The sequence below is a fragment of the Ylistrum balloti genome, unplaced genomic scaffold (assembly GCF_031769215.1).
Source record: "Ylistrum balloti isolate Yb309-2 unplaced genomic scaffold, AGI_CSIRO_Ybal_v1 Utg370364, whole genome shotgun sequence".
Lineage (NCBI taxonomy): Eukaryota > Metazoa > Mollusca > Bivalvia > Pectinida > Pectinidae > Ylistrum > Ylistrum balloti.
Window position 1 is genome coordinate 32,002 of NW_026782257.1, and position 22,358 is coordinate 54,359.

General features: G+C 35.2%; 2 protein-coding genes across 4 annotated transcripts; one reads left to right on the plus strand and one right to left on the minus strand.

Moving 5' to 3' along the window:
- The first annotated feature begins 178 nt into the window (after positions 1-178).
- LOC132553887 (L-threonine dehydratase catabolic TdcB-like) lies at positions 179-12,106 on the plus strand. Of its 2 annotated transcripts, none has more exons than XM_060218175.1 (7): positions 179-269; positions 1,924-2,143; positions 2,634-2,830; positions 5,585-5,715; positions 9,605-9,753; positions 10,673-10,765; positions 11,118-12,106. In XM_060218175.1, exons 2-7 carry the CDS (start codon positions 1,972-1,974, stop codon positions 11,357-11,359), a joined length of 984 nt encoding a protein of 327 aa, XP_060074158.1. In that variant the 5' UTR covers positions 179-269; positions 1,924-1,971; the 3' UTR covers positions 11,360-12,106. The 2 variants fall into 2 exon arrangements, with proteins under 2 accessions (XP_060074158.1, XP_060074159.1); XM_060218176.1 differs by lacking the exon at positions 5,585-5,715 and adding an exon at positions 8,559-8,689.
- A 3,370-nt stretch (positions 12,107-15,476) lies between these two features.
- On the minus strand, positions 15,477-22,058 carry LOC132553882 (uncharacterized). 2 transcript variants are annotated; one of them, XM_060218169.1, is made up of 10 exons: positions 21,895-22,058; positions 20,564-20,732; positions 20,129-20,274; positions 19,669-19,786; positions 19,268-19,326; positions 18,504-18,620; positions 17,765-17,851; positions 16,850-16,913; positions 16,439-16,525; positions 15,477-16,080 (listed from the first exon to the last, which is right to left on the minus strand). In XM_060218169.1, the coding sequence occupies exons 1-10, from the start codon at positions 22,003-22,005 to the stop codon at positions 16,007-16,009; spliced, it is 1,032 nt and encodes a 343-aa protein (XP_060074152.1). In that variant the 5' UTR covers positions 22,006-22,058; the 3' UTR covers positions 15,477-16,006. The 2 variants fall into 2 exon arrangements, with proteins under 2 accessions (XP_060074152.1, XP_060074151.1); XM_060218168.1 differs by having other exon boundaries at positions 16,850-16,916.
- Positions 22,059-22,358: the final 300 nt, after the last annotated feature.

The following is a 22,358-nucleotide window of genomic DNA, read 5'->3' on the forward strand; positions in this document are numbered from 1 at the left end:
GGGCAAAATTAAAATCGTTGGACGGATAAATATCCGTAATAATACCAGACGATATATATATATATATTGATATTTGTTAAAACGTAGTCACGTTTGAAATATTCTACATGGTAATATAAAGTAAATTGATATATTTCTAATCACGCTTTTTAATGGAATTAACATATTTTTTGTTATAATTTTGTCATTAATAGAATATGAAAGTACGAGTTATGTCCCCTTCTATGATTGCAACAGATTGCTTGGCCCAAACAGCAAGTAAGGAATAGGTAAGTAAACATACTCTTATTTCCCTGTTGCATAGTTGCACATCATCTTATGTAAATAAAGATGGCTACAATTTTTGTTGCTTCAGGGAAAATATTTACAAACATTGTCATTTCCAATATTTCAACAAAGAGGAAGGAGATAACATAATTGACCTACATATTATTCTTGACCACAGCAGTGACGTATATATCACATATATATATATACGTCTCAGACCACAGGTAGGTCTTCTTGTGGAAATGAGTCAGGTGATTTTATTCCAATTAAATATAGTAAAAGGCCAAATTATCACACACACACAGTCGTGAAGTGATAAAGAATGCTCTCAATTTTGTTTGATTTTTTGGGAAATGAATTACCACACTTTCAAGAACTGGGGCCAGATAATTTCAAAAGTGCAAATATAACTGTGACTCACAAACATTTAGCTTCCTCAAAAGAAAAAAAAAAAACTTGGGAAATATGTGAGTCATTGTTTGTACTCTTGAAATTGCACAGGTCTTCAAGTACCTGTGTCCAGCTGACAGCCCAATAGGTCCTGAGGGAGTCTGTCTAGTCTAGTCTAATTTGTTACGTAACTATTGAAGAATAGTGTTAGTCTGGGCCTAATAAGTTGTGTGGGCTGAAAATCTAGCCTACTTTGTTATGTAACTGTTGAAGAATGTTGCTAGTCTGGGTCTAATATGTTATGAGGGCTGCAAGTCTAGTCTACCTTGTTATGTCACTATTGAATGTTGCTAGTCTGGGTCTAATATGTTGTGAGGGCTGCAAGTCTAGTCTACTTTGTTTATGTCACTATTGAAGAATGTTGCTAGTCTGGGTCTAATATGTTATGAGGGCTGCAAGTCTAGTCTACCTTGTTATGTCGCTATTGAAGAATGTTGCTAGTCTGGGTCTAATATGTTATGAGGGCTGCAAGTCTAGTCTACCTTGTTATGTCACTATTGAAGAATGTTGTTAGTCTGGGTCTAATATGTTATGAGGGCTGCAAGTCTAGTCTACCTTGTTATGTCACTATTGAAGAATGTTGCTAGTCTGGGCCTAATATGTTGTGAGGGCTGCAAGTCTAGTCTACCTTGTTATGTAACTATTGAAGAATGTTGCTAGTCTGGGCCTAATATGTTGTGAGGGCTGCAAGTCTAGTCTACTTTGTTATGTAACTATTGCAGGGGTATTTTTAAGCGCCATCTTTTATTTGACACACTTGTACATTTTATGTCCATTGGCTTTGTGAGATTTGATTAGGTCTGTTTTGATGTCCAATGTTAGTTTTGATATTTTACTGTGATGTCCTATTTGATATCCTATATCAAATCATTCCAGTGTCTTATGCCTCATATTAATTTGTTGTCTGCTACCTTACTCTATGTTTGACATTTTCTGCCCTACATTGGAAATTGTCTTATGTGCTGTCTACATTCAAAGATGTCTGATTTTCTGTCCTGCATGGTAAGATGTCTGATTTGCTGTCCTACATTGAAAGATGCCTAATTTGCTGTTCTATATTGGAAGAAGTCTGATTTGCTGTTCTACATTTAAAGTTGCCTAATTTGCTCTCCTACATTTCCAGATTTCTGATTTCCTGTCCTACATTATAAAATGTATAAATGTTTGCTTCACTGATGAAGGTATTGTTGTTTCAATGTTTTGCAGATTTCTGCCGTTTTTGATGTCCTGACAAAGTGACCTTACAGCTTGACCATGCCATCTGAACAAGGTCTGATCACACTGGAAGATGTCCGAAAGGCTAGAGAGGTGTTGGCCAATAGCTCGCTTGGTGTATGCAAAACACCATTGATAAAGAATACAAACATGTTCCCAGGCCTAGAGAATGCTGAAGTGTACCTCAAACTGGAAAACATGCAGACAACTGGTAAACTGTACTTGCCTATTTAGCCTTCTTTCTCAGAGATATGTGGAATTCAACTAATTAGTAACACAAATGCCTCATACTGGCTGTCCTTTGTGGGTGTTAATAAAAATCTTTAGAAAATTCAGTACCTGAAACACAGATTGAAATTTACTTGAATTCAAAGCATCCTCAGGTGAATTTTATCTTATTTTCGATCTGATTAAAATACAGATTTTAATTTACCACTCAAATACTTTCCTTTCATTAAAGACAGAAAGCCCTGGAGTGGTAAATTAAGATCTAGATTTTAATCAGATTGATCCTATTTTCATCCTAGAAATACAAAAATATGCTGAAAATAATTCATTTTATTTTAAAACACCTTCCAGATCTCTCATTGAACAAAAGTTTTCTCTTTGGAGGTAATCAAATTTACTGAAAAAAACTGGAGATTGAATAGTTATAATGCCATTGTATGTCTACAAGTTTACCTTCATTGCCTTAATTACAGGTTCTTTTAAGATCCGTGGTGTAGCTAGTCAGATGGCAATTATACCAGATGATGTTAAGAGGAGAGAGAAAAAACTAATCACAATATCTGCAGGGAATTATGGGAAGGCATTTGCTTATGCCCTAAATAAGTTGAATCTTTCTGGACTCTGTTTGATGCCTTTAACAGCACCTTCAAGTCGAGTCCAGCTTATCAAGGTAATATGCCTCCTGACTATCTTAAACACTGACAATTGCTAAGAATGATATTATAATATCAAGTAGATAAAGCGTGATATTATTTCCCATTTCAAAAGAATTTTATGGAAGATTAATTAGTGTTAAATAGTTGTAACATAAATGGATAGTTTTAGGTGTGATATTTTAATCATTATTGTGGTAATAGCTTGATCGAATAAGATAAAAAAAAATATATTTCATGCAATAAATGTGTAATGTTATGAAATGGTTCATAAGCACCATCTGTCTTATATAAGATAACTGTCTTTAAAAGACTGGTTGTTTACAATATACATATCAGCCATTTGTAAGAAAGTATCTAGATAGTCTCAATATCTGCCTGTATATTGACCTCCTTTAGTAAAGACCTCATGTATATAGACATCCTTTAGTAAAGACCTCATGTATATAGACATCCTTTAGTAAAGATCTCATGTATATAGATATCCTTTAGTAAAGACCTCATGTATATAGACATCCTTTAGTAAAGATCTCATGTATATAGACATCCTATAGTAAAGCTCTCGTGTATATAGACATCCTTTAGTAAAGACCTCGTGTATATAGACATCCTTTAGTAAAGATCTCATGTATATAGATATCCTTTAGTAAAGACCTCTTGTATATAGACATCCTTTAGTAAAGATCTCATGTATATAGATATCCTTTAGTAAAGATCTCATGTATATAGACATCCTTTAGTAAAGATCTCATGTATATAGACATCCTTTAGTAAAGACCTCATGTATATAGACATCCTTTAGTAAAGACCTCATGTATATAGACATCCTTTAGTAAAGATCTCATGTATATAGACATCCTTTAGTAAAGATCTCATGTATATAGACATCCTTTAGTAAAGATCTCCTGTATATAGACATCCTTTAGTAAAGATCTCATGTATATAGACATCCTTTAGTAAAGATCTCATGTATATAGACATCCTTTAGTAAAGACCTCGTGTATATAGACATCCTTTAGTAAAGACCTCATGTATATAGACATCCTTTAATAAAGATCTCATTTAGGTTAGCCTGAGGATAATTAGGTATGTCCAGTCTGAGTGGGCTAGCTGTATCTGAAACTAAGTTGTTGGCTGTCACATGTTTTCAGCATGATACAAGAACAGCTTTAAGTGGAATTCATTTATTACCTTTTTTCATATTTTGTTTCACTTTTAAACTTTGCATTTTAAGCTCTGTTTGAAACATTTTGCACATCTAGTACAGATGCCCACCCTAAACTTCCCTTTCTTGTTATTTTTGTAGTTTTATTACGTATCTAGGAACATTATTAAGTAAACTGATCAATAATTAAGGTAAGAAACATCAGTTGGGCTTCATTTTATTTAACTACATCGGGAAAAGAATTAAAGACTTCCAGACTTTGCCAGTATACATTGCTAGACTGCTCTGCTCTGCATGTTAAATTGATACTAAATATATATATAAGTTTGTAATAATAACAACCATGCAAGTTAACCATCTTGCAAATGATCCCCTCCCTCTATTCCAGGGTAACAGAGGTAGATCATCTCCCCTCCAGTGATTTACCTGTCATGGTAGAAATCCCCTCTTTCTATTCCAGAGTTACAGATTTAGAACATCTCCACACCTGTGATTTACCTGTGGTGATAGCAATCCCCTCCCTGTATTCCAGGGTGACAGAGGTAGAACATCTCCCCACCAGTGATTTAATTGTCTATATATATAGTGATGCCCTCCCGCTATTCCAAAGTCACAGAGGTAGAACATCTCCCTACCTGTGATTTACCTGTTGTGATAATGATCCCCTCCCTCTGTTCCATGGTTACAGAGGTAGAACATCTCCACACCAGTGATTTACCTGTGGTGATAGCAATCCCCTTCCTCTATTCCAGGGTTACAGAGGTAGAACATCTCCCCACCTGTGATTTACCTGTTGTGGTAGCGACCCCTCCATCTATTCCATGGTGACAGAGGTAGAACATCCCCCCACCTGTGATTTACTTGTCATGATAGTGATACTGTCCTTTATCTCCCCACCTGTGATTTACCTGTCATGATAATGATCCCCTCCTTCTATTCCAGGGTTACAGAGGTAGAACATCTCCCCTCCAGTGATTTACCTGTCGTGGTAGTGATCCCCTCCCTCTATTCCATGGTTACAGAGGTAGAACATCTCCCCACCTGTGATTTACCCTGTGATTCTACCTGTTGAGGTAGAACATCTCCCCACCAGTGTTTTAACCCCTCCATCTATTCCATGGTGACAGAGGTAGAACATCTCCCCACCTGTGATTTACTTGTCATGATAGTGGTCCTGTCCTTTATCTCCCCACCTGTGATTTACCTGTCATGATAGTGATCCCCTCCCTCTATTCCAGGGTTACAGAGGTAGAACATCTCCCCACCTGTGTTTTACCTGTCGTGATAGTGATGCCCTCCCTCTATTCCATGGTTACAGAGGTAGAACATCTCCCCACCTGTGATTTACCTGTCATGATAGTGATGCCCTCCCTATATTCCATGGTTACAGTGGTAGAACATCTCCACACCTGTGATTTACCTGTCGTGGTAGTGATCCCCTCCCTCTATTCCAGGGTTACAGAGGTAGAACATCTCCCCACCAGTGTTTTAATTGTCTATATATATAGCGATCCCCTCCCTCTATTCCAAAGTCACAGAGGTAGAACATCTCCCCACCTGTGATTTAATTGTTCATATATATAGTGATGCCCTCCCTATATTCCAGAGTTTTGGAGTTGAGGTGAAACAGATCCCATCAAGTGATTTATTGTCAACAGTGGATAAATATGTAGCAGAAAAAGACTTTACTTTCCTGCATTCCTTTGATGAAATCAACCTTATTGCTGGTTATGGCAGGTACTTACCTTTGACCTCTTACCTCCAACCACTAAAACTGACATTGCATTTTAAGTACTATGAATATATTTCAGAAAACATCAGCCAAACATACAGCTGAAGCTAAATATTTACTTTTTATGAATTAAGCATTTTAGTTATTGAACATCAGCATTTTGGCTGCTATGGTAACCAAGTGTTGGAATCTCAATTACATGTTACTTTACTTATTTTAGTTTTTAATGTGTTAAGAAAACTTTTTTTTGTGACAACTTGGTTTTTAGAATGCAATATCAGTTTTATTACGGAATCTAACAACCATTACTTGGTGACAGATTTAGATGTATGATTTTCCTGTCCATGTGTTAGTGCTTCTTGTTCCTGATGAAATCCAATCAGAATAAGTCTGCCAGTGTTACACTCATGACGAAGCAAAATTAGTCGATGAGCAGAATCTGTTCATAAAACATTTTAAGATTGCACATGAAAATTGTGGCTTACTGGAGTTCACACTTTCAACTTCTTCACAAAAACAATCAGACTCCAATTTTACAAAACTTTGCGGAAGAGTCCACAGTTTGGATTGAAAACAAATGTAAACACCAATCCAGCTCCATTGGCAAAGTTTGGCTGTCTAAAATAGTATCATGTACTTGCATGTGGTCAACAGGTGATTTTTAAGGATTTCAAATTTTGAAATAAAATGGTGTGAGGTAAGATGTTTATTTAATTCTTAAGACACTGCAGTACGGTTTTGAGGTATTTCAGAACATTTTTTTCAGGTTGGTAATGTCAGTAGAATAGATATAGTTCTGATAACACAACCAGTAGAAGGTTTGAATGTGATGTTTCGATAAGCATACCAGCACTGATGTATGTAGTGTTCGTGATTTTTAACCAAGTTTTAAACAAAGTATGGCCGAATTGACTACAGTACATTGTTATCATTTTGTGTATATTTTTTTTTACTATAATCTGTTTACCATCTAGTCGCACTATTTTTGACCTTAGTGTACATAGGATTATATTACAGCCGAAAAAGTTGGTCAATTCCTTAAAATTTTGTTCACTATGTACATCAGTGCTAGTACATGCCACACTGGACATTTTTCTGATGAAGTTACCTTGTAGTCATCAAAACGTAACACTCCAATCTTCTACTGGTTGTGTTACAAGAACTTCTATTCTAATGGTTTTGAGGCCTTTTAAAAATGGCTTTCTTCTGTAAGCCCATCTTCAAAGCAATAAATCTATCATAATGTCAATAAATATATTTAACTTACAAATTATTTGATTTTGAACAATTAACTTTTTAAGATAAGATGTCTTCCCAGAATTCTTACCAGGTATGAGTGACAAAATATTTTGCATTTGCTTCTGCTAAGGCTTTATGTACAAAAACATTTTTTTTAGGTCACATGGTTACCTGTTGTGATCACCTTTATCCAGCATCGTGCATCCGTAAACAAATCATCATTTTAGACTTCTCGAAATCTCTGGAACCAATTTCATTGAAATTTTGCAGAAACCTTCTTTGGCCTAAGATGAAACAAAGTGGTGAATTATGTTGTCCCCACCCCATGTGGACTTGAGGGGTGGGGCCAAAAGTGTCAAATTTACTCAGATTTCAAAAATCTTCTTCTCAACACCCAGATATGGTAGAATCAAATGCTCTTCATGGATGGAAGTGTCTTAAGGTGGTTATCTCAGGTGACTGTAATAGCCACTAGGCCTCTTGTTGAGTGTAATTTGTGTAATTTCCATTGGAAATATTTCAAACCTGCTTAGAATTCTAAGCAAAGGATGATGGCTTGATGGTATGCCAAATTTGATCCTGGTTGACCCCCAGGGGCAGATTGGTTTGGCTAAAAATTGACTCAGATTTCAAAAATCTTCTTCTCAATACCCAGGTATAGTAGAATCAAATGCTCTGTATAGATGGAAGCATATTAAGGTGGTTTACAGAAATTGTGAATTTCCATGTGCCTTTTTTTACGATAACGTTTATTTCCCAGTGGAAATAACTAAGATTTATTAGCATAGGATGACAGTTTTGATAGTATGCACATACTGACATTGGCTCACTTTCACCAATGAAATGTTTCAAAGCTGATTTCAGTTATGACAGGTTTTTTTTTCTGCACTTTATAAAGAATGGGTATAAGGGGTGATTTGTATAGCCAGAATATTTTTCCCATTATAAATGGTGCTTTGCATTGCTGGAAAACTTTTCCAAATGGAAATGGTGCTTTTTATTGTTAGAAGACTTTTCCCAGTGGAAATGGTGCTTTTTATTGCTAGAAAACTTCTCCCAGTGGAAATGGTGCTTTTTATTGCTAGAAGACTTTTCCCTGCTGAAATAGTGCTTTATGCTGTTAGAAGACTTTTCCCAGTGGAAATGGTGCTTTTTATTGCTAGAAGACTTTTCCCCACAGAAATAGTGCTTTTTATTGTTAGAAGACTTTTCCCTGCTGAAATAGTGCTTTTTATTGCTAGAAGACTTTTCCCTGTGGATATGGTGCAACTTTTCCCAGTAGATTGGCCATGAATACTTTACCAGATAGAAGAAGGGGTACTACACACTATAGGAGACATTTTGCTCAGGGAATTTGTACTTTATATTGCATACTAGTATGTGCATGTTGAAGTGCTTTTTTGTACTTGTAGCTTTTTCAGTAGAACAGTCTGTTTTGGACCCAGATTTTTCAGTCCTGCAATCGTGCTTTTCATTTTTAAATTAATGTCTGCATTTTGAGAACCTGTTACATCTCTTAGTAGGTGTTATAATGGGACGTAGGAGTTAACAAAAAGAAAATAAGAACTCACAAGATATCGTACATGCACTAGATATTTATATACTTCAGAGTTATGGCTGTGATATTGAAGTGGTTCTAACTTCTGAACTAGAAGCAAGACTTGGTTTCCACATACACACACATGGCAGTCGTTTTTTCCATCCATTTGATGATTTGGAATTGATTGCTGGCTATGGAAGGTAAATAAGTATTCCAGTCCTGTTGGACCATAACTGTGTAGATTTAAGGCCCTGTATAATATATGAAAGGCATTTAACCACAACGGTTAATATGATAAGTTGTGATATTGATATATTTCAAGTTGGTTGATTATATAAGTTATAGCACTTCTCCAGTAATTAATGTCACAACTGTGACCCCAAACAGGTATATTTCAGGCGTTATTGTAACATTAGAGGTCCAGAACTTAAAGCACTGCCCCAGTACTGAAAGTCAGGAGTTAATGTTATGTTAAAGGTCATGGCCCATGTACATTGTTCTGGTAAAATACTGTTTCTACCATGCAATATGTCCAGGGACTAACACATCCACCATGATAAGCAGGGAGGTGGGCTTATTACATGTCATTTAAATGGGATTGGTTTGCTACTGAAACTTCATTTAATGGGGATGGACATATCACAAGGCATGAACTTATTGCCAGGAACTATTGCAGTCCATTCTCATAGAAATGACAACTCACCAGGCAGCATGAATTGACCCTTAGTTGTGACCTTGACATTAGGGTGTAAAGGACCCAAGAGTTTGTAAGTTCTATGAAGCACAAGAATGTGATACTCAGCCAGTAGGCACCAATTGTATACACAATTGTTGTGCATGATAAAAAGGACACAATTAAACTTCTTAATATTTAGTGTTCTGGTAACCTACCTAGGCCCAGACATCCAAAGTTCACTGAAAGGTCACTAATGTATTAGCTGTTTACTAAATATTTGTAGATCTTGATTCCAATGGTAGAAAATGGCTAGCCTAGATGCAAACACCTTTATCTTCATCAGCATTACTCTAACAGCTTGTTTGCTTTTGTTTATAACACTAATTCAGTTATCTGCTCTAATTTGTTAACTGACCATTGTTTTGCTTACTGTTAACAGTGCATCCCTGGAGATCCTTGAGGACGGTGTTAAACCTGATGTTGTGATTGTGTGCTGTGGAGGAGGAGGGCTTGTGTCTGGTGTCGCTGCAACTTTTAAACTGTCTGGTCTTACTGACTGTAGAGTGTACGCTGTAGAGCCAGAGGGATGTGAGTTGTAATTTAGAGATCATTAAGAAGAAGTCCGTGGATAGAGGACAAATTCAAATTTTCCTAAACGTAGAGAGTGTACACTGTAAAATCAGAGGGATGTAAAGTGTAATTTAAAGATCAGTGTGTAAAAGTCAAAGGGTAGAGGTCATAGTGTCTGGTCATCCTTACTGTTGATTATACCCTTTAGAACCAGAGCTATGCAAGTTATAATTTAGAGATTAGTGGGTAGAGGTCACAGGGTGGAGATCAAACTATCTATTCTTCCTTACTGTAGAGTAGTTGTAGAACTAGAGACATGCAATTATAATGTAGATGTTAAAGGTTAAAGGTCAAACTGTCTGGTCTTCTTATCTGTATTTAGAGTGTACCCTGTAGAACCAGAGGGATGTAAGTTAGAAGTGGTTGAGAGGTCAGAGGTAAAAACTGTGTATCTCTTTCATTGTAGAATGTACCTGTAAAACTACACTATAATGTAGAGGTAAGGGGGTAGAGGTCAAGTTATCAGTTCTTCCTAGGTGTAGAGTGTTTTTTTATGCTGTAGTACGAGAGGGATATACTTTTTTGTAGAGGTCAAGTTCTCTCATATTCTTGTCTGTATTGTATGCTGTAGAACCAGAAAGACATAGGTTGTAATTAAGAAGTCAGAGGGTAGAGGTCAAACTCTATGGTCTTCCTACATGTAGAGTGTATTCTATGGAATCACTAAATTGTAGAAGTCAGAGGATAGAGACCAAACTCACTGGTTTCTCTTCCTGTCAAGTATTCTCTGCAAGTTATTACATGTAAATGTTTTGGTTTGCAGACCATGTTTTGTCAGAAAAGAAGTGTGTTATTTTTAAGTTTACAGACCAATGAAGAGATTAAAATGTAAGTACTATATCGAGAACATAATGACATTATCACTTTGTGTTGACAGCTCCTACCATGTATGAAAGTTATAAGAAAGGGGAGGCAGTCACCATACCTACAGTGAATTCTGTAGCAGGAGGCCTTTCACCACCCTTTGCAGGTAACTTTTCTAAGACATTAACAATTGTCAGGATAGAAAAAAAAAGAAACAACTTAATCAATTAATGTATATTCCTTCCTAATACCGGTAAATAATAGAAAAATATTAAATATTTTCCAGAATGGAAAATGTATGAATAATTCATGTACAGACATACTGGTATCTATATTTTTTCCAGATTGGCATATCATTTGAAAAACATGTTAATTTGTATTGCATTAGAGACCTACCAGCTTTCTATCTAACTTCAAATAAAGATGAAGTAACGGAGTATTTTCTTTTCAATATCAACTTTGAAACTTTTTTTTGCATACATCGCAGTATGTTTTATGTTAAAATCTTCTTTCAACAGGCAAATTAACCTACCAACATTGTAGGAAATTTGTAGAGGATGTGGTCTTAGTAACAGACAAGGAACTAATTGATACCATGGCAATGTTCTACAAACGAGGCTTGGTCGTAGAACCCTCCGGGTGTGCTGCTATGGCTGCCTTGATTAACGGACGCATTCCTGATGTAACAGGAAAAAAAGTGGTGGTGTTTGTGACAGGAGGGAATATCACATCGGAAGAAATGACAGTTCATCTGAAGTGAAAAAGTTTGAAGCTCGGAGAGGCATTTAAAAGTTAATGAAGCAATGTAATTTGACTGTGATTATCCAATGGGATTTGGTTTGTAATCGTTAGTTTTCTGGAGGTTTGGATTGTCCACCAGTGACTAGTTTTACTCTGTTACCACAGGAGTAATGCTGCATTTGTGCAAAGTGATTTATACAGTATATATGTATGGTCATTGTGAACTGGTGCCCGTCAAATCTCCAAAAATAAAATATTTGATTTGACCACAATTTAAGTAAATAATTTGACATGATTAAGTTTCCAACCGAACAGATTATAACCTAGAGATCTAGGAGTGTAAAATTTTACGATATCAGAATGTCATCGGCTTTTGCAAATCTTCAGAAATCCATGAATTTGTAAATTATGCTACATTTTGAACATCTAACCTTGATTAACAATTTAATTTGCGGTATAATCATACTTAAATCACAATTATTTATCAATTTAAATGCAAATAACAATAATTTTCACAATTTGTTGCACTTTTTAGCAACAAATCTGCTTTTGGAAGGCATATCCATAACAATGAAGCTTGTCGATACTGAATGTTTTTTTTACTACTTTTAGGCATTTTCTTAAGTTTCATCTAACATTGTGGTGTACATCAGTTTACCAAGTTGAGTTAAGCTCAAAATGACATGCTGTTTACATTGTTCAGGTATGTTGAAGACTATACAGTTGTTGATAATTATAATAATTATAATAATAAAGCTCTATGATATATGATCCTGTTTGTTACATGTATAAAAAAATTCATTTCACCCCCTTGTGGCTGAGATGGGATCCAAATTGTGGTGTCCAGTGGAGGTTGGGCACACACAGGAGACTTGCATGCCAAAGTGTTTTCAACTTAATAACATCTGTGGGTTAAACAAGATTCCCTAGCTTACTGCTAAAGAAATCAGTGAATATTTTTCTAATACCATGCTAGCCATCTTATTTTGTATAATGCTTGCGTTTGGGAGTTTGCCTTGTCTGTAAACTAGGGTAAGACAAGGAAATCTCATACTGCTAATAGTGCAGAGTCCAGGGTAAGAGAAATTTGTTTCTGTCTACAATACATAATAACAAGGGCATCGTGAAATTCCCATATAACAGACACCATTTTCATAACTACATTGTCAGAAATGACTTTACAAGTATGATACAATTGATGTGAATAAAGTCATTTATTTTTAGTGTTGATTATCCTAGCATCAGGCCTTAATTTCCCCCACAATCTATGTGGTAAACTGCAGTGAACAATCTGATTTTGTGGTATTGGATTCATTCATGATCTTTAATACAAGAATCTAAAGAACATCAGGAATAAACATTCAGCTGAGTTGGCTTAAACTTTGACCTGGGAGGTCATGACCTTGACCTTTCATCTACACAGATAACTTGGATCTTAACGTTGTTGTAGCTATAGTTGTGTACGTCGTCTTTTAAATCTGTTGATTAGTGATAGTTTTTTCAGGATGCTGCTGACAAGTATTACCATCTGTCTGAGGTGACCTTTAAACTTTCACTTAATCATGACCTAGAACCTGATAAAAGGTTGCATGAAGTCTCATTTCAATCATTTGGGTAATTTTTATCAGTGTGTTGCAGGCAAGACAATACAGCAGATCAAAAATTACCTTCTGTGAACTTGACCTTCTACCAATGACCTTGATACTTGAGTCAGACCTAGAGTTTGAGATCAGGAAGACTGTAGTGAAGTATCATCAAAATTTATTAACATGTCTCTACCATGACATCTAGTACTATTACCATATGACCTTGATATGTAATGTCAAGTTGTTAATCAACTCTGGTGTGTAAAACATTAACTATACATCTTCTCTGAAGTATGGGAAATAAGACAAGATATTTAATTATATGAAAATATCAATTTATTTACATAAATACAAGACAATTCCAACATAGTGTACAGTCCTGTACTGAGGAATCATAAAATTATGGCAACCTTTAAGAACTGAGCGATACTACATTGTAGGATTCACCTGTATCACAGAAGCATTATACACATTAAAATTTTTCATGTTTCTGTCAACATTTCTTTAATTCTCAATGCTATCATTATAAATTTAAGTTAAAGTTTAAGAAAGTACTGTATATTTGATTTAATGATGAAATGAAGCCACAACATGTATTATCACCACTTATCCATGGCTCCTTCCATCAATTTGGTATTGTATATACCCTGCAATAAACCAAAAGACTGGTAATGATCCCATCTATATTTCTATTGTTCCGTAAAATATTGTTTTGTTACAAGTGTTACTTATTGTCTTGTAACACAGCTAACCCCTATTGTTTAATCAGAGGTAATTAATGTTGGTTATCCTGAGGTCCTGTAATAAGCCCACCCTCTAGCTTGGAATGAGAGTTAATGTGTTGGCTACATGGGAAGTAGTAATAAGCCCACCCTTTGACTTGGAATGAGAGTTAATGTGTAGGCTACATGAGAACCAGTAATAAGCCCACCCTCTGACTTGGAGTGAGAGTTAATGTGTTGGCTACATTAGAACCAGTAATAAGCCCACCCCCTGACTTGGAGTGAGAGTTAATGTATTGGCTACATGAGAACCAGTAATAAGCCCACCCTCTGACTTGGAGTGAGAGTTAACGTGTTGGCTTCTAGGCTTATTGCAGGTTAAATACACCAGTTAGACACCTGAAACATATCAGTATGATGGATACGAATATGATATGATAATTCAATTAAATGCACTCCAAAACGAAATCTAGTAAGAACTGAACAATTACATGCAAGTTAAGCACCATCAATATTTCAAAAAGACATCAAGAAGGAATCAATGCATTAAATATAATCACTGGAAAAAAATTGAATTTCCAAGTCTGAAAATTTCATCTGACTCTTTAAGTCAATCTAAGGATGAAAATTTCACACTGGATATACTGTATAAAGACTGATAGTACAATGGCCGTGGTAGATAATGCTACACTATATAAATACTGGTAGTATAATGGCCGTGGTTGATAATGGTATCACACTGACTATGATGCCACACTGTATAAATACTGGTAGTATAATGGCCGTGGTTGATAATAGTATCACACTGACTATGATGCCACACTGTATAAATACTGGTAGTATAATGGCCGTGGTTGATAATAGTATCACACTGACTATGATGCCACACTGTATAAATACTGGTAGTATGATGGCCGTGGTTGATAATGGTATCACACTGACTATGATGCTACATTGTTTAAATAATATATATTTAATTAATTTTCTATAAAATGTCATTTTTTACAGAGTTTAAAACCTCATTGCAAGGAATATGAAATAAAAACCTCTGCATCTCACGTGAGCTAAAATACAATAAATATGAGATAAAATTTAAATGTCAAATGATAACCATAAAAACAATCTGAAGCAAGGTTAGCTATACATATCAAAATCAGACCTGAAAGCAGAAAAACAACTCATTCACAATGGGTTGAAGAGGATACAAATAGACCGAACCTTACATAAAGAACACTCGGGCCTTTTGGTGTGGGCTGGGTGTGATGCCCTTGTCAAGCAAACTGCTTTGTTTCTAAAGGTGATATTGGCAAAAAAGAAGCATCTTAGAACTTTGAATATTTTTTCCTGGTTTGTTTTTTCCATCTTTGTAATTGCTATGTCATGATGGAGGCCATTCATGGACGCAGTCTGGATTAAAATGACAGTACAAACATAAATTTATAAACTCTTTCTGTATATAGTTTCCTCCTGTAAGACAGGTGCAGTACAAACCTCGAAGTCTCCTCCTGTAAGAAAGGTGGAGTACAAACCTCTAAGTCTCCTCCTATAAGACAGGTGGAGTACAAACCTCTAAGTCTCCTCCTGTAAGACAGGTGGAGTACAAACCTCTAAGTCTCCTCCTGTAAGACAGGTGGAGTACAAACCTCTAAGTCTCCTCCTGTAAGACAGGTGGAGTACAAACCTCTAAGTCTCCTCCTGTAAGACAGGTAGAGTACAAACCTCTTAAGTCTCCTCCTGTAAGACAGGTGGAGTACAAACCTCTAAGTCTCCTCCTGTAAGACAGGTTGAGAACAACCTTCGTAGTCTCCTCCTGTAAACTTCTTCTTAAGTCTCCTCCTGTAAGACAGGTGGAGTACAAACCTCTAAGTCTCCTCCTGTAAGACAGGTTGAGAACAACCTTCGTAGTCTCCTCCTGTAAGACAGGTAGAGAACAACCTTCGAAGTCTCCTCCTGTAAGACAGGTGGAGTACAAACCTCTAAGTCTCCTCTTGTAAGACAGGTGGAGTACAAACCTCTATGTCTCCTCCTGTAAGACAAGTAGAGCACTAACCTATAGTCTCCTCCTGTACTACACATGGAGTACAAACTAGTTGTCATTTCCTGTAGCACATGTGTGCTAGAACTTTTCACAGACATCATCAAAGCTATCACAGACAATTATCACAGTTGTCATTTCAGTTACATCAATGTAAGCACACAATCAGCCATCATTAATACAGCAACATTCACCTGGTTGGTTTAAAATTATAAAATGGATTCAAATTTCACTATTCTCATCCTCTGAATGGATTGGTTGCTTTGCATGTTGCTGTTTTCTGTGATCGAAGTAACAGAATCTTGGGTTGCTGTTTTCTTGGATCAGATTGCTGGATTCCTGTGTCTCTGTTTTCGTCCCGTGATTAAACTGGTAGATTCTGTAGACGTTTCAAATGCTGAAAACATTGGACATTTGTTTTATTACTGGATATATAAGGACCTTCCCCTACCCTTAACTCCCAAAGAAAGTGTAGACTTTCTGGGAGAGAATCAAATTCCTGAAGAGAAAGTGTGCAATATTTGTTCCACTTAATTTTAGAAAATATCAATTTTAATTGAGAGTACTGTAAACCCAGAGAGCACACTTACAGAAAAATAGCCTATTTGTACTGTGATCTTGGTAATAGGATTTCCAGCTTATGACATCTGTTAATCCCACAATGCCAATAATCCATAACAGTTGATATATACATTTGGTTGGTGGGGGAGGTGGGGCCATTTTAATATTGACTATTATACAGAAATTGTACCTACCAATCTCTTTAAGTCCATTGCCAAAGTTCTTGCACACAATATACAGTTCAATCATCAGTATTAGCCAAACTAGTAAAGCCAGTATACCTGTAACAAATTTACATATTCTTCTGATAATAAGGTGAAAATTTGTAGAGAAAAATCGACCTGAACCTTTTCAAGACTTTTTAAAAATCTTAACCAGATGAAGCATTCTATTAGACTGTACAGATTTTTACTGAATTCATCTGGAGAATATCACTTCTTTTAATTTTAGCCATTAGGAAGTACAAAGCCTCATTAAATGTGTCTCTAGAAGATATATCAGATTACCAATGGTGCCATGCACTATATGGACTATATGTTGGAGAATAAGATTTCATATTTTTAGGATATATCATTGATATAGATATATAATGATGTAGCACAGACCTGCAACAAGTACAGCGTAGGTAATGAATTGGCTCTCTCTTATGTTATCATCTATATTCACATACTCCTGTAAAGAAACAGACACTATCACTAAACACAGAGAACATATAAAGAGATTATCAGCAGTTAATTGACCATCAGTAAGAAAACTGTTGCCAATAAGTAAATAAAATATCACCCTCTGGTCAAGAGATTATCATCCTCATATAGATGAAATATCTCCCTCTGATCAAGAGATTATCATCCTCATACTGATAAAATATCTCCCTCTGATCAAGAGATTATCATCCTCAGACAGATAAAATATCTCCCTCTGATCAAGAGATTATCATCCTAAGATAGATAAAATATCTCCCTCTGGTCAAGAGATTATCATCCTCAGACAGATAAAATATCTCCCTCTGATCAAGAGATTATCATCCTCAGACAGATAAAATATCTCCCTCTGATCAAGAGATTATCATCCTCAGACAGATAAAATATCTCCCTCTGATCAAGAGATTATCATCCTCAGACAGATGAAATATCTCCCTCTGGTCAAGAGATTATCATCCTCAGACAGATAAAATATCTCCCTCTGATCAAGAGATTATCATCCTCAGACAGATAAAATATCTCCCTCTTATCAAGAGATTATCATCCTAAGATAGATAAAATATCTCCCTCTGGTCAAGAGATTATCATCCTCAGATAGATAAAGATATCCTCAGACAGATGAAATATTTCCCTCTGATCAAGAGATTATCATCCTCAGACAGATAAAATATCTCCCTCTGATCAAGAGATTATCCTCAGACAGATGAAATATTTCCCTCTGATCAAGAGATTATCATCCCCTGGTTAAAAATAAGTATGGTTACAAGAGACAAAATAAGAAAACTGTCATTATATACATACAACATTTCCAATACTTACCTGAATCACTTTGTAGATATAGTAGGCAGGCTTGGCCAGGCCAAGGAAAGCGAAGATAAATGCTCCTGAACGCCATTCTTTCTTAAGCTACAATCATCATGACATCAATCAAATATCAAATCAGTAATAATAGTGTAAAATTATATTACAGAGAAAATCTCATTTGTTGTAAACTGCTACCTTTGTCCTCAACTAGAATTAAGGAATATTGGAATGATTTGAAACAGAAATTGAAATCATGTGATGAAAGTTATAAGATTTGTCACTACATCAATCATGTTACAAATCTGAGGACAAGATATAATAATGTTGGATTACTGAGAATATCAACTTGCAAAGCTTGACAAGAACAACTTAGAGTTTTCAGTTAAATACCCAAATTTCGAACCTAAATATATCAAGCTTATTTTTTTTTTTTTTTTTTTGAAACGTATTGATTTGGCTGACACAAGTTTTCACTGACAATGGGAGTCAGTCTTATAAAAGATTCCACAGACATTGTAAGTCAATCCTTCATATTCCAGATTAAAACATTGTCAAAACCACACAGCCAACCTTGGCTGAATATTATAATTTTTTCAGATGGTTCATTTGAAGTACTTGAAGACTCAGTGTTGATGGTTTATTGTCTAGAAAGTGACTTGATGAACTCCATGCTAAGCAACCCCTCCTTATCTATCAGAGACACTGATTTATATTCAGGATAGGCAGAAGAGACAAAACTCTGCTATATACTCACCACAAGGGAACCAAGGATATTCCAAAGAATTGAGTATGGAATTCCAACCCCAAGTACAACCTGTTCTAGAACATTCAAACTGGTGCCTTTCCTCAACACAAGTACTACCATACTCACCTGTAAAACAAAGACTGATATGTAAACAAAATAAAAGGGAGTAAGGGACCTCCCTTGTCAATAATAATCTATTTTTAATTTTTTTTTTTTACAGAAAACGATTGTACAAATTGTTTCAACCTCAAATGATATCACAATGATATCTGAATACTTACAGTCCCTCCCAAATTTCAAGAAATAAGGATAATATTTTTGTTTTTCTGATCAGTCCCAAAATTGCAAGTGTACAACTAGAGACCAAGGGAAACCTTCGGAAAGATCCATCCAGCAGGTCTTAAGTAATAGCTAGAACTGATTTACGACCAGACAGACTACAGACTAAGGATGTAGTGCTATTTCATGCTTTCTTTATTAGATATGTTCCTTCTGTATTAAGCTTTTGATAAAACCAATACCATAAAGTATGTGCTAGCTTCCAGTACTTGCTTCAGTATAAATCATACACAGCATCTGACTCAAAGTAAAGGGGTCAGCTCATTACAGACAAATAACTGGGTTTTTTGGTTTTTTTTTTCTTATTTCTTCTGAAATTGTGATAGAATCTAATGGGCTTATTACCTGAAATGGACTTATTTTCTGATAACCAATGTACTCAAACAGAATGCCAAAGCAAAATTTCCTCTAATATATTGTACTATTGTACTTACTGTAACTTGCACATCAAATTTCAATGCACAGGAAAATATTGATGCTTGGGCATACAGATCTGAAAAAGGAAAAACAAAGTTTACATTATACAATTTGCATATCTGAGACAGATTTAGCACATTTTAGAATAAGAAGACAAAAAGTTATTCTTCTCTCACTATTTATGAACATCCTTCAAAAAAAATTTACATAAAGTATACATTTGATTTTTACTGACACTTTTTATGTCAAAATCTCTTAAATATGTCGCATATTTTGAATAATTTGTACAATAAATACAAGGTGATAATTTAACTATAATTACTAAGAAAAACAAACAATATAACAATATTCACTTAATAATTTTTAAGAATCTTATCAATTGGACATTTATATAAGTTTTGTGAATACTTATACAGACGTTGTAAGAATTCTGAGGCTCCAACAATACGAAACTGTAAGTAACCAAAGTCACTGGCTACTCTCCATGCTAGGACTATGTTCGGAGGCGCCAACACACATGTCAGTATCATACGCACCTGTTATTTAAAAATAAACCATCAAAGTATAAATCAACTGAAATATCTTTATTTTTTTTCTAATACTTAATGCTCAGAAAGGAGGACTACTTTATGAAGGAAAATGTATTTTTTAGAAGTGGGAAGGGAGGATATTTGAAATAAAAAAAAAAGACTTACAAATTCATGTATATAAACTAATATTTCAGTTTCTAAGTTTTGGTAATTAAGTAATTAAACAAAATTATCAAAACTATGAATTAGTGACGACAAAAAAGGAGGAAATGTACATCATCTACATCAGTACTAACTAGTGATAATATGGTTTAATCTTATAGCATTAAATAAAAAGTCAATATTTACCAATTTAAATGTTTTTCTCCCTTTTTCATTCACACCATACTCGACCGTGCAGTAGAGGACGATAACAACGATAGCAATGATCAAGACATACAACTCATAAATCCTCTCCCGGAGCGTGCCGTGGAACGCATAGAATAAGCAGAACACTGGAATAAATGTAGAGTATATAGCAGAGCAGGCAAGATAAAATTAGGATGTTAAATCTAGAATATGAGATGGCTGTCTCTTATTTCAGATGCTGAATATTATTATTGATCTACAAACTACTTGGCAGAAAAACACTGAAAATCTCAAGAAAATTACTGAAACAGTATTTATCCTGTGATAAATGATAAATCAAAAGGTGCCAACAAATAAATTTTGGCTCAAAGTCACTTATAAGTTCTGATGAATTGTCTGCAATTGACATGTGTGGGGTTATTCATAGTACAGTACCTGCATTTATTAAAAGTAGAAGAGCAAAAGTGAAATCTGGAACCTCTGGGTCATTTTTGATGACGGTGATGAAACTGTACAATGTCAATCCGATCGCTGTCAATATGTTAACTGTGGTAACAAGGAGAAAGGTCAGCTCCGTACGACTTAATCCAGCAAATGTCTTAGTCTGGAAAAGAAAATTCAATGAAATAAACTTTTAAATAAATTAAACATATAATAATTAAAAATCTTATTGCTGATTGAGTTAAAATATCAAAATAATAATTATTTGATTTTGAATAAACACCTAGAGAGATTTTATGATCCTGAAAGGAAACACCACAGAGGAAGGATGGACACTAATGCACTTTCTTTGTCTCTTTTGTCAAAACTGAGCTTTAACAAAACTAATATATATAAGTTAGAAAAATCTGATTACGTAGATGTAATGTAGGAAAAACCTGCATTGGATATCAAAGTAAGCCACTGATTTACTGCGTTATAAATATCTGTTACCAGATCTGTTACCAATCAAGCCAAAAAAGTTAAGGGACAGACAATTATATCAAACAGGGCTCTCGATCTGCCAGATTTGGGGTCGATATTCGGCCCTATTCATAATGCAAAATAGTATCTTTTCTTCCCAATTTAGACCTGAAGTTTTCCAAATTCTAAGGAAAACACCATTTTTTCCCCAATTCTAAGGGCCCAAGGCCCCAGTCCCAAAATGGGGTGTGAGAGCCCTGTCAAATCTACAGGTACAGTACATTAAAAAATATTGTATGTACTAGTCAAAAGTCCTTTTACACTAATTACCTAGGTTCCAATTTTTCTTAAGATTTCTTAATCAATCCATATCTGGAATGCTATTGGGCGGCAATGTGAAAAACTGGGAGAATACAGCTGATTACAGACCCAACAGACACTGAGCCTGAATCTCCAGCTCGGCAATCAATGTCCAATCTGAGTTTAAGAAACCTGCTTTGACAAATTTATGCCACATCAACCCTCTACTTTCACATTGTACAGTTTAGTTTTTACATTGCAATTAAAATTGTCAAATTAAACTGTATCTATGCCTTGTTAATTCATTTTGATTACTACAGATCTGTTTTGGTAATAATAAACATACGTCCTTTTTAGACTATGCATTTCCATAGTATACGCTATCATTAAAAATACAATTTCATTTGACAAAATTCTCGCTTTTCCTTCAATTCTTCGAGCAAAAATTAAAAGTCATTGACTGAACGCTATTTTGCATATATAAGAGAAAAAATCGCTTCATAATTTTATCCGGAAACGAATCGAAAGTAAACATTATGTAGTAGCAAACTGAATTATGTTACCTGGCCCCACGACGTAGCGATCGATGTTTTGGGGATATCTACGATTCCATATTTGCTATAACCCGTTGATTCCTCTTTCTCTTTCTGATTGTTGTCTACTTCTTCTTCCATGTCTTGTAAATATCTTCAACAGGCGTTACATACATGTATATGCCCAGAGAGGCAGAAGTCATGTGAAAATGAAATCACTAAAATCACGGAAAAGCTTTGATCATCATTACTCGTGCATTAAAAGCCTTCTCAAGATGCAGATTACACTGATTTCGGGAAGCCTCTAAATTTATCTTCATGTCAATGCTAGATTTTCGATTAAAGCGCGGGAATCTTTGCACGAGAAACAGGTAAGTTAACAAGTGGTAAGTCAACAAGAGGTAAGAGGGAGAGCAGATTATTTTTCGTTACGAGACTAAACCTTTAGAGTGAATAACACTTTATTAGAACTAATACACTTTCGACCAATTTAA

What these genes read in the sequence shown, in the direction of transcription:
- LOC132553882 (XM_060218168.1), bottom strand. Translation starts at nt 22,005, where the DNA reads ATGGAAGAAGAAGTAGACAACAATCAGAAAGAGAAAGAGGAATCAACG. An exon ending in ATATCTACAAAGTGATTCAG is followed by an intron (nt 16,917 to 17,764) that starts GTAAGTATTGGA and finishes GTTTCTTTACAG; the next exon opens with GAGTATGTGAATATAGATGA. An exon ending in CTACGCTGTACTTGTTGCAG is followed by an intron (nt 16,526 to 16,849) that starts GTCTGTGCTACA and finishes AATTTGTTACAG; the next exon opens with GTATACTGGCTTTACTAGTT.
- LOC132553887 (XM_060218175.1), top strand. Translation starts at nt 1,972, where the DNA reads ATGCCATCTGAACAAGGTCTGATCACACTGGAAGATGTCCGAAAGGCT. An exon ending in GTCGAGTCCAGCTTATCAAG is followed by an intron (nt 2,831 to 5,584) that starts GTAATATGCCTC and finishes CCTATATTCCAG; the next exon opens with AGTTTTGGAGTTGAGGTGAA. An exon ending in CCTTTCACCACCCTTTGCAG is followed by an intron (nt 10,766 to 11,117) that starts GTAACTTTTCTA and finishes TTCTTTCAACAG; the next exon opens with GCAAATTAACCTACCAACAT.